This window comes from Solea solea, chromosome 18, assembly GCF_958295425.1.
Source record: "Solea solea chromosome 18, fSolSol10.1, whole genome shotgun sequence".
Lineage (NCBI taxonomy): Eukaryota > Metazoa > Chordata > Actinopteri > Pleuronectiformes > Soleidae > Solea > Solea solea.
Window position 1 is genome coordinate 6,569,854 of NC_081151.1, and position 12,641 is coordinate 6,582,494.

The 12,641-nt window shown below is 39.5% G+C and overlaps 1 protein-coding gene across 1 annotated transcript; it reads left to right on the plus strand.

The window, feature by feature from the left end:
• Positions 1–773: 773 nt before the first annotated feature.
• LOC131444794 (TLE family member 5-like) lies at positions 774–9,762 on the plus strand. Its single transcript, XM_058615453.1, has 7 exons — positions 774–1,280; positions 4,316–4,413; positions 4,593–4,656; positions 4,932–4,976; positions 5,072–5,134; positions 5,226–5,300; positions 6,271–9,762. Exons 1-7 carry the CDS (start codon positions 1,254–1,256, stop codon positions 6,508–6,510), a joined length of 612 nt encoding a protein of 203 aa, XP_058471436.1. The 5' UTR covers positions 774–1,253; the 3' UTR covers positions 6,511–9,762.
• Positions 9,763–12,641: the final 2,879 nt, after the last annotated feature.

The window sequence follows — 12,641 nt, forward strand, 5'->3', positions numbered from 1 at the left end:
CACTAGTCACTCATTTGTGTGTGTGTGTAAAACGAAGTGGGCAGTTTCATGCAGTTGTGCGGTGATGACTCCGCCCCTGTTGAGGAGGTACTATTATGTAATGGAAACACTAACTAAACCGTGCTGAGGCGAAGCGAGCTGGGACCATAGGTGGAAAAGGGGCTTAAGACTGCTCCTGTTACTTCGGGGCTCATGGATACAACTGCTCCTGGAAATCTCTGTGTTTTGTTTATTTTTAAAATTTTCCCTCAAAGATGTCTGTACATTCACTATCACCTGTAAAGACGGTGCCCAACTCGGTAAAATTACACAACAATAAACCCTGAAATAGGTGCTGCACCGAGTGCTTTTCCAGCTTCTCCTGACAATTAGCTGAGTGAAAACAAAACCGTATTTGTCAGCATTTTATTAGCTGAGACAAACCAAACCCTAGAATAATACAGGTTTGTGGTGTGTTGGTCACCTGGGGGTAACTTAAAATCATTAAGGTGCTGCTCAGAATTCAGAATTCTGAAACAAATTCTGCCCTTTTTTTCCCTCAGAATTCCACTATAATCTCTATCTATAATTCTGAGGGGAAAAAAAGTCATAATTAATTTTCAGAATTCTGACTTTTTTTTCTCAAAATTGTGGCTTTCTCATAAAAAAAATAGTTTCCATAAAAAATCACATGTGGCCCTAATCCTCTTCCGTACTTCACAAATTAGCTTACATTTATCAGACTTTTAAACCCCCGCTGTCTCAGTCTGGGTGCCGTTCATGTGTCTGCCACTCTCTTATGCGGCCGTGGCTGCGCTGTTGAGCGGGTCAGTTCAGCTCTGCGTCACACGGGGCGCCCGCTCCTCCGCTGCGCGGTTTGTGTTCCGGGTGATGCTGCTCTTCTCTTCAAAGCAGAGGAAAGTCGGGGGCTCATGTGTCAACATCCAGGTTTTCCCCGGGGAGGCGCAGCGCTAACGTTATTGCAAAGAAAAGAAAAAAAACGAAACATAAACATCCATTCCGGGGGCCTTTTTATTTTTGTGTTCGCTTGTTAATCCTTGTAAGGCCGCTGTGTTTCCTCACCGCGAAGACCCGAAGAAGGTCTCCGGCCCCTGCTGCTTTGACGTTAGCTAGCGTTATTGTAAACGATGACTGAGTACAAAGTGCGAATAGCGTCTCCAATCATTTAATATTATCCGGGGACCTGTTAGCTTAGCCAGCTAGCCTGGTAATTCGACAGAGAGCAAGGTAACGAGGCGGGACACGCTGCTGACATGATGTTTCCTCAATCAAGGCACTCGGTAAGTTTACGAGTTGAACTCGTCCCAGCCTAGAAACTAGCGCCGCTGCTACAAGCAGGCTAAGCTAACGCTAGCTTAGCCACCGACAGCTGATGCTAGCACAGAGGTTGCTGCAGGTAGCAGTAGCTGTAGCTGTCTCTGCTCAGCCCCACAAAGCCAGCACACATCTGACCTCATCCGCACCCACTCTCGGTGTCTCTACTGTCCGATAGCCGTAAATTCACGGTGAAATTAGTTGAACTATCTAGCTTCTAAAACAGCATGTATATACTCACCGGCCACTTTATTAGGTACACCTGTTCAACTGTTCCTCAACTCAAATTTCTAATCGGATAGTCGCATGGTAGCAGCTCAGTGCATCTGGGTGTACAGACATGGTCTAGACGACTTGCTGAACTTTTAACTTTTTTTTTTACTCGATTAATTTGACGATTATTTTCTCGATAAATCGAGTAATCGTTTGGTCAGTGAAATGTTAAAAATTGATGATCATTGTTTGTCAAACCTGTAAATGACAATGTTCTTGAAAGGTCTTGGTTTGTCCACAAACGAAAATTATTCAGTTTCAATGATTTCTTAGTTATATGGAGCAAAGAAACCAGACAATAGTCACAATATAAGAAGCTGAAAAATCACAGAAACTGGTTTTAATTCTTTAGAAAACACTCAAACCGAATAATCGATTATCAAAATAGATGAGGGTTAATTTAATAATTGATAAATCAAGTAATTGTTTCAGCCCTAGTATCAAAATTAGGACATTTAAAGGTCTAGTGTGTTACATTCAGGAGGAATTATCAACATAAATTGAAGATTCTACTCATAAGTATGTTTATATAAGTGTCAAAAGGACAACCATTTGGTTTTTGTAGCCTTAAAAATAACACCACAAAAACTATCTAATCAAGGCCCTTGCTTCATGGAGCCGCCATCTTGTGACGCTATTTTTCCACAACAGGTCAAAGAGACTAACCAGCTAGAGCATGTGTTTGGTGATTTGAAGTGGAAGCCCACTACACTAACGACGAAGAGTTAAATCTTTTCTGGTATGCAAAGGTCACTGTAGTTCCCTGACACATTGGGTAAAGTTAGGGGTTAGTTCCAATCTGCGGTCTCTCCATAAGATGTCACACATTCGTACACACTGGATATTTATGTGACTTTGAATATGACATGGTTGTTGTTGCCAGATGGGCTTTCCGATCAGTAACATCTTGATTGCCAATGTTAAAATACAGTCATTAAATAGGTCGAGCAAAGTCCGCTACAGGCTTTTTACAGGAGGTAGATTTATTCCCAATAAGATCATTTCCTCTCTCATGGTCTTCCATTTCTTAGCATATACTTCAGGTGCTGGTTTAGTGATAGATGTTAGTCGACGATAAGTATTATCATTATTAGTATTATTATTTTATTTTATTTATTTCTATTAACAAAATTCCACTCTGATCACAAACTCTAGTATATAAAGTAGAGCAGTTTTTCAGATTTTCCTCCATGTACCACCAGAGGAAGCATGTGTACCTCTGGTAGTACATGTACTGCAGTTTGAGAACCAAGGTACTTGGATTTTCAGGGACTAACCCTCTCTAAGAGTTACAAAGAATGATCCAAAATGCAGAAAATACCCAGTTAGCTACAGTTCCCTGTGCATTTATGCCTTGTTGATGCCAGAGGATGGAGAAAATGGCCAGATGGGTTAAAAAAAAATGATAGAAAAGCAACAGTAACTCAAATGGTAAATACTCACTGTAAATGGATAAGTGTTTGGAGATTTTTGTTGGCTCTCAATAAGACATAAGTAACTTAAAACACAATAAACTAACATTATTCATTTGCATTTTAAAAGTCCATGGAGTCATGAGCAGCTAATGCCAAATTAAGTGTATAAAGAAGTCACTGTTGACAGAAAAGGGCCCTCTCAGTCACAGCTACGTTCGCACGTAGCTGCAGTATTAGACACTAACTGTATTTGAATGGACAGCAACATTCTGATGTTTACCAGATGGAGACACTGTCTTGTAAACAATAGCCAGAGCATTAGTGTTCACTGTGTAAAATCACCAACACTATAAACACTCCAGTAATACTGGATCATGTTACGCACAGTTTACTTACAGAAAAGTGTGAACGCTCTAGTGTTTGACTTCTGTCGCCAAAACACTGCTAGCGTCACTACCCGCAGACTTAGCCCACGCCTTAGGTGAGCCCACAGAGCTTTCTGAAAAAAAAAAAAAAAACACTCTTGGTCCATGTTCCAACAGTTCTCTTTCAAAAATCTGTGCCAGTATCTGACCACCATTCTCATTTCAGAGAACCAAACCAAAAGTTTGCTGCCGTATTGCGTTACTAGCGTAGTTGTAACGTAGTTTTCTTCAGTCATGATGTGAAATGTGTAGAGAGTTGTGTGGAGCCGATGGACTTAATCAGCATTGTGTGAACTCGTTTGGCAATAGTTAACAGTTATATTACTTTTATTTAAAAGTTGCACACTACAGCTTTAATCTGGCGTGTGCTTGTTCCCACATTCAGTATAACTCTGTGAAAGCTTCAGTGCACTCACTAGGGCTGCACAACATATTGCTAATCTATTTACATATTGCAAAAGATGTATAGATATCACAAAGACTTAAATATTAAAATATGTATGTCAGTAACCTTGTTTTAATGGGGCATTAGGGTGTCACTGGGTCAGTGTTGGCAGGGAAGCCAAAAGGGGAAGACATTGCTTGCTGTACTGTAATCACTGTATAACATTAACACACAATGCACAGTTTTTCTAATAATGTGTAGCCCAACTTCTGTCCGTGTCCAAACTGGTGTTCCTACAGTGAAATGTCTCTTTTGCTGAAGCATACCAACACCCTATCAAATAATTATAATACCTGGAACCACAAGGAACACAAACTTTATCTGTTGGAGCAGCCGATAGGGAGAGAGTGCATTTCTTTATCTGTGAACACCAACAGCAGATTTTTGTGAGTTTACTTTGTGAGATAATGCAAAACACGTGGTCATGTTTTGTGTCCCTGTAGGCGTCCTCTCAGTCCGGTCAACCTCTCAAGTTCACCACTTCTGACTCCTGTGACCGCATCAAGGATGAGTTCCAGTTCCTGCAAGCACAATACCACAGGCACGTAGCAACACCCACAAACAAACTCTACTCATTTGTTCTAAAAAAGTGTAAGAAAATAAGAGAAGCTAAGGTTTAAAAAAACCTATCTGTTAAGATAAGAAAGATATAAGCTATATATAATAAGAAATGAATTCATGCTGTCCTCTAATGTTCTCCTGTTTATTCTCTGTAAACAGTTTGAAGTTGGAGTGTGATAAGCTGGCTTCTGAAAAGTCAGAGATGCAACGTCACTATATCATGGTAAGCACCATTATTTTTTGGATATATACATTAGGTAATTGATGTGTTTATGCCATTTTTAATTTCCCACTTTCTGCAGTGTTTTTGTGAAACACATACTGACATGGCGGTACTCTAATCACGAGTATATTTGTGTGTGTGTGTGTGTGAGAGAAACTCTCTGTTTTTGGCAGGAGTTGTTAATGTGTACAGAACAGCTGTTTGTTTGTGGTCTCGTGAAAAGCACAGAAGGTTTGCTTGAACTTTTGTCTCTTTCTCCCTCTGTTTATTTGTAGTACTATGAAATGTCCTATGGGCTGAATATTGAAATGCACAAACAGGTAATTGCCGCCCACTGTAACACATTCTATTTTATGATCTCGGCCCTTGTAGATGTGTTGTCCTCTTTTTAACACAACATTATTTTTCATTGCAGGCTGAAATAGTGAAGAGACTGAATGGAATTTGTGCACAGGTGCTGCCTTACCTGTCTCAGGAGGTAATGGCACACAGAGTTATTTACAAATGTGTCAGAATAAGAGTTTCTTTTTTAATTGTTTTGATTAAACCGTTTTGACACTTTGTTCCAGCATCAGCAGCAGGTGATGGGTGCCATAGAGAGAGCGAAGCAGGTCACACCACCTGAGATGAACTCCATCATACGAGTGAGCTTCACTTCATTCTCTAACATTGTGTCTTAGGTGCCATTCACAATGCTTTTCTGGATACAGATCATCTTTATCTTAAAATACTGTTTTAAATGAGAATGGATAAAGCCTGTTAAGCCAGGATTGCTTTATTATTCATTGTTTTGGGGGTTGTATCAGCTGCTGAATTATCCAGAGGTCCTTGTCTCTTTTTGTTAGACACAGGACATCAGGAACCTGGAGCAAGAGGTTCTTTATTTCTGTTTAAACTACTGGTATTATTTCTCCCAAAAGCAAAAAAATAAATAAAAACTACCCATTTAGAGCATTTAGTTCCAGAGAATGACATGTCTTTGGATTTGTGCCACTCCTCCAAGTAGAAATGCAGCAAATCCAGTAAAACCAGAACAGTAAAACTATTTCAGCAGTTTTTATTCTAATTGCTTGTGAATTGGGATAAAACTACCAGACCGGTTTGGTGCTTCTTCAAAAGGATAATGAGAAATAATTCAAAAGACACTGGGTTGGAGTGGCTGCTGTAGAATGATTTTTTTATTGATTTCTTAATTTAATAATGATTTAATCATTGCACCCCTACTTTAAAATAACTTAGAATAAGCTATTTTTTATAGTAAGTTAGTGAAGTTTATTTATGTAGCACCTGTGATGAAAAAAAAATGCTTTACAGATTGAAAGAATTACACATTTAAGAGCAATTGTACATAAAATGAAGTGTCAATAAAAAGGAGTAATGTAAATAAAGATGAAATTAACCAGAATAAAACTACTCTTTGAGGACCATTGTTTACAATAGCCGCCATCTTACACCACCATGAGTCTACAGAGTTTTTCCATATGTTACTCTGCAGTCTCACCATTAGATGTCACTAATTCTTACACTCTCGAGCTTTTAAGAAAAGAATATAGAGAGCTCTCTTAATTTTAACCCCAAGCTGAATGTTTTCTAACTTCATCTGTGTGTTTGCAGCAACAACTCCAGGTGCAGCACCTGTCTCAGCTCCAGGGCCTGGCCTTGCCTGTGACCCCACTGCCCCTGGGCCTCACCCCTCCCTCCCTGCCCACTGTCTCCTCCAGCTCCGGCCTGCTCTCCCTCTCCTCCATCCTGGCCAACTACTCCCACAGCCAGGCCCAGGTGGCGAAGGAGGACAAAGCCCGGGAAAACGCAGAGAGAGCGCCCAGAGGAGACGACGGGGACAAGTCAGATTAGTGCCGACACAGTCAGGAGGTTTGGAGGTGGGAGGGTGAGGTGTTGAAGAGAGAAAAAAAAAAAAGGGTGAAACCATGACTGTAATTGGAGATTGATGTAAGTCTGGCTGCCTGTCTGAGTATTGATGTTGGAGAGCAATGATGACGAGCAGAGAAGAGTGTGAAGAGAATGAAACTGCTGAATGGCTGAGAGTGAGAGTCCTTATTTAGCTGTAATAGACTCAGTTCAGGCTTCTAGACTTAGAATAATTGCTTTTTTTTTTCCTTTTCTTTTCTTTTCTTTTCTTTTTTAAGTGTGAGCCGCTGTTGGTAGGCTTAACCAAGGTAAATGTTTTTCCAAGTGGGGAGAGAGCTGAGTAGTCAGTCAGTCTCCCATACATGGATCTGCCTCTCACAGGGTTATTTCTTTTTGTTCTTGTTATCAGATCTGTATTCCGTGTTTTTTGTTTTTGTTTTAAGTCCCTCTGATTGTTTCTCACTGGTCCGTCTGTCAGTCACAGACACCTCTGCTCCCTCGTCACTCTTTACTTTTCCCTCCCCATGCGACGCACCACAGCTTCGGTATCACCTGTTTTCTGTTAGGACTGTGATATTGTGCGTCGGAGCCAAATTGAAAATCTGTGCCGGATGTAAAATGAGATATTTTTGAAAGGGCCATTTCACTCTCACTCGCGTGCATACAAACCCCTCAAAATCCAAACCATTTCATTTTTTTATAACAACCACTGGATCCATTTATCGCGTTAGCTGTGTACCTCAGTCCCACAATTAATGAGATTTTCCTACAAATGGTGAGACGGTATAATCAACTTTTTGGGGACACCCGCTTCATGTAACGGACCATGACTCGTCTTTAAATGACAACTATCTACACTCTTTAAAAAAAAAAAAACACACAAAATAACCCCAGGATTTTATTTTGACATGTTTTTGTGAAGTTAAGGATAGTCTATAATTATCTTGTGCACGAGTGAGTGTGATTGGAAATAAGAAAATGTTTAATGGAATGATTTCTCTCACCCGCCCCTGCGTTAGCCCTTTGTTCGCCTTTTCAAAGCAAAACAAACGGGATCGAAACTTCAGAACCAGGCGTCGCTAACCAACGCACGAGTACTGTACTTCTGTAAAATTAGCAGAGCACTTCAGATTATACTGAGATTATATCAAGCACCTGTCTTTCCTATCATGTGTGACTTTAAGTGGGGGGGGTTGATCTTACTATTCTCTTATAATTTTTCTAACTTTCCCATTGTTTTTGATGAAGAATGTGTCCCTAAGTGGTTTGAGCTCTGTGCAAACGCACGTTATCTCAGAAGAAAAACAAAGTTATCACAAGCAAGAGTTTGTGCCGGTGAGCAAAATGTTTTATTTTCAGAGCATTTTCAATCAAAGCTGTGTCCCAACGTCATACAAAAATATGAACCAGTTCTAAGAAGCGTGAACTATCCCTTTACTATGGCAGTGAAACGTCTCGTTGCTGATATGTTGCCAAATTTAGTTTGGTCGCAATTTGTTCCTGAAAAATCTCTCTTTTGTTGTACATAAAACATAACTTTGATTATGTACCCAGTACCCAAATTGATTTTGTTATAATTTAGCGCATTTTTCCATGTGTGGGCAGGAGTTTACGGTTTTAAAGAGACCAGAACCTGATAAATTAGACTTAACTGCTGTTTATCTGATGCTTAATATTATTTTTACATTTCCAAGAGATGTACTGTACTGTCTGATGATAAATGGATCACAGTCACTCCTGTCATGTAAAATATATTATACACATTATAGGGTGGAAAAACAATTCTGCAGATGTTATTTGGCGACTCCGCTCTCTGATATAAAAAGATAAGACGGTAATAGTCATTATCTATTTTGCACCTATTGTTGGCACCGACTAAACAAACATTTCAACAACATACTCGACTGTTATTCTGAGCAGGGTTTGAGTTTGTTCACAATGGAGTTGATTTGTGATCGTACTGCTGATAGAGGCTATCGTTTCGAAGCCAAGCACAAAGTAAATGGACGAGGAAGTAAAAGCAGTAACTAAGGAAGTGAGAAAATCAAGTGTTTTTTTAAAAAAAATCGCAATTTCATTTACATTCAATGAGTATGAAACGGCTCACTAGACTTCAGATTTCCTGTTTTTTGTTGATTCAGAAAAAAGTCGTCTGTATTTTTGATTTTGCAGTATGTTGGTGTTCTGGAGTATGAAGTTGGGACACAGTTGAAGTCTGAGAATAGGACAGCAGAGGGCAGCAGTGCTCTCCCGTTGCTGGTTAACTCACAAGCCTGATATCCTCCTTAAGGTCTCGTCTTCACATCATCATCATCATCATCACAGCTTTGATTAGTGACTGCGTTTCACTGCGGGTGTTTGACATTATTCCCCCGTATGTGAGAGACCTGCACCATCACCACCTCTTAATGTCCAAGACGCTTGAAAACCTCTTACTTTCTCTCTCTCGCTCTCTCTCTCTGTGAGTGTGTGTTTATCTTATTTTGAAAAGCACTTATGTTTTGGCTCGGTGCTCTTTCTCCTGTTTTCCTCTTTGCCGTCTGTGCTAGTGTCGGGGGAGCTTGTAGTCAGGTTTCCCCTCTTCCCCCACCCCACCCCGGAGATCTGACGTTGACGTACTCGGGTGTGAGAACAGATCAGTTGCACTCGTTATACCAACGTCGCTCTCTGTTAGAAAACAAAAACAAAAAAAAAAAGAAAACAAAAAAACAACCTCCTTAGGGCAAAACTCAAACATATGAATGGTATGTGTGTTTGTTTTTGCTGTGAAGGGCCAATTTGTATACATATGAATATATCAATATACATATTTTTTAAAGCATTTTTGTATGTTTCAAAGCTGCTTTTTAACGTGTGTGTATCATGGAAGACTTTAAGTGTTGTATGTGTGCATTACGAGCCTACAGTAAGTGAGGCACAATGTTGTATACCATGTTGTTATTTTCCTCTTTTTTCCTCTCCCATTCTCTCAGTAGGCAGTAACACTTATGATTGTTTTTCTAGGTTTGTAAATGTTTTATTCCTTTTCTTTTTTCTTTTTTTTTTGGTGCAAACAGAAACCAGTTTAATGTGTTTATGAACACGATCTCAATTTAAGAAGAAAACAATTTTGGGGGGGTGGATGCAAAAAAAAAAAATGTAAACAAGCAACTGTGTATTCTAATGAGAATGAATCAACCTTTTAGCAGTAAGGAAGCTTCTCTGGTGCCTTACAAATAAAAGATGTGATTGAGAGTGCTCATTTGTCTTTGTGTGTGAAGAATCCGTGATTTATAATATGCAGTATGAGATTCGGACACGAATCCAAAGGTTTCAATAATGAAACATACCCTGCTTACATTTTTATCAGTGGCGTCCATAGAGGGCGCTAGGGAGCCGCTCTCACATGAAGAAGATAGGAATCATGTGAAAATAGTTTATAAAAACATGGGGAATTTAAATAAATCCTTGACTACCATGTGTTATCTGCATTCAAATGTAGTTTTAAAACGTTAACTTATCTCGCTCGTTTGCTGCTACATTTCCGGTTTTCGGGCGCACAAGTTTGGGCCTGATGCCGGCGGAAACGGAAATGCTCGCTTCTATGTACGTTGTGCTAGCTTTACCAGCGCTTAATTGCCGGTTTCATCATGGAAAAGGAAGCACCAAACACCTTTCTCTCGCTGCAATATAAGCCGTTTCATAGAAGAAAAGCTTTGGCCGACCAGCCGAACGTCGCCATAAAGCAGCAAACGAAAAACAGAGGGAGGAATTACACTTGTTCTTTCTCCAGGAGCTGGTATGAGAAGGACTGGCTAACTAGTTACCCTCAGACCAGTGAAAGAGGAGGCTAGGAAAATAAAACATGGCAGACGCCGGACACCGAACAAGCCTGGATTCAGACAGGTATTACAGACTTTTATCTAAAAGGGCAAAAAAAAAACCCACAAACAAACAAGGACACATGGACAATGCTCTGCGAACAAAAGAGTGAAAGAGAAGCTTTCATGTTGAAAGGATCAAAATCGGGTGTCCTGCCCCTTCTGACACTAAATTATTATTTGCCAATTAGTTGCTGTTGTCAGCTTGATGAGTGTGTGAAATCAAAGTTCAAACTACTAGATACACATTGCCAGTCATAACTAAATGGAAAATACCCTGTATACATCATATATACATACAGCTGTACATGTGGGTACTCTTGTGAAGTGACATGTGGGTAGATAATACAAAATGAAAAGTAAATAAGACAAAATGTGTGTATTTGTGAATGCATGGTTCTGTTTTGACAGCATTAATATTTGAATTCAATCGTGTGTTAGATGTATTAGAAGAAACCGAAATACAAAATGCACAGGGAGCTGAATTAGATACTATAAAATGTGAGTTGAACACCTATATTTTGTCAATGATCATGCAAAACAAGCTTTTACAGTTGAAATAAGCGATGAGTATAAATGTTTAAGAAAACCAAAAAAAAACAGGAGTAGCTCTCAGAAGAAAAAAGGTTGGAGACCCCTGATCTAGTGGTGACCCCGCCTGTTGCCCTATGTCAGCTTAGAGAGTCACAGCACCCCCCACGACCCTCCTGTGGAGGAGAAAGTGGTAGAAAGTGGGTGGACGGATGGTGAGGTTCAGTTCTCCCATTTTGTTTTCGTTTGGAAGAGTGATTTTTTTTCATTTCTGATCATGTGTCACAATGACATTACAAAAACAATAAAGAATTCCCATCAGATTATTAACAGTGCTCGGGATGAGTCACCACATTACCATGAACTTTTAAAAGTTTTGTTTTGTTTTGTTTCTTTCCTCTCCTAGTTTCCAGGAAGAAGAAAAAAAACACTCTGCAACAAAAAAGACACACACGTGGTAAACAAAGTGATTTTTTGGCCTGATATTCATTAAGAGGACGAATGAGTTTACTCGTGTACGTCACTGTTGCGTTTACAGCTTGTTGCAATAAAGGAAAAAGCAACATTTGAGGCTGCTCCAAATCATTGTATCACCACAATTTCAAAAGACTTTGTCGCAACAAACGCCATAAACAGTATGACATTTTTTGTTTGAGGTGTTGACAGCATGGAGTCATTAAATTAGAAACTGATGACATCTCCATTTTTCAGTGACCTTGTTACTCTGGACACAAGAACACGGAGAGGTTGTCACGTCGCATTGAGTGGAAACAAAGTGAGCCAGACGACCATGAGATATTTGAGGTCAGTAATTAGTATTTTCAGCTAATAAATCAGTTCTTTCTGAAGGACTAATTATTTCCCAGTGACTATTTAACCCTTAGAACACAGAGCATTTCAGCTGCTTTCTGCCATTAACATGTTTAAACTTATATCCTTTTTCTCAGCACAACCTAGACAATCTGATGACGAAAAAATAAAATTTTCACCAACTATATAAACACACCTGAGCAAAAAGTACTCAAAATGTTTAAAATCGGATTGAATTTGTGAAATTTGTGAAATACATCAGTTCGAAGTTCACTTGGCTCGTTTTTATGAACAAAAAGAAAACTGCACAATTATTGCTACTTTCTGGATCTGGAAAAACAGCCCTTTTTAAAAATGATTTTAGGTGAATGCAATATGCTTCCGTACTAAACAATAAAAATAATTATACGAAGATGGGAGAATATAAACTTACACTCTTCAGGCCATAGGTCTGCCGACACTCTGTCCAACTTCTCAAAACTCGGCATTCTTGATGGGAATGCATTATTTTTATTTCCTCTCATTTCAAATAGCAACCAAATTAATAATTTCATCCTCCACATGAGGGTCGTGGGGGAAATGGATGAAAATTGGCATGCAAATCAGAACTCGCTAATTGTTTTTTACAAAATAAGGTGAATACATAAAAAAGTGGTGTAAAATGGACTCAGTAGCGCCCTCAAAGGACAAACTAGGACAAAGGATTTGAACTAAGTTTGTGGAAACATGTACCACAACCCAAGACGAACAAAAAACTCCATCGGGACATCAACTCGACAGGAAAGCTGCCATTTTGAAATTTGGTGTCCATCTTGGCGATTTTTCACATTCCATAAATGAACAAACTTGTCCTACAACATCAAAGACACGTCCGTTTGTTCTAGAAACAGGACGTTGTCCGATCGATCGGCTCAA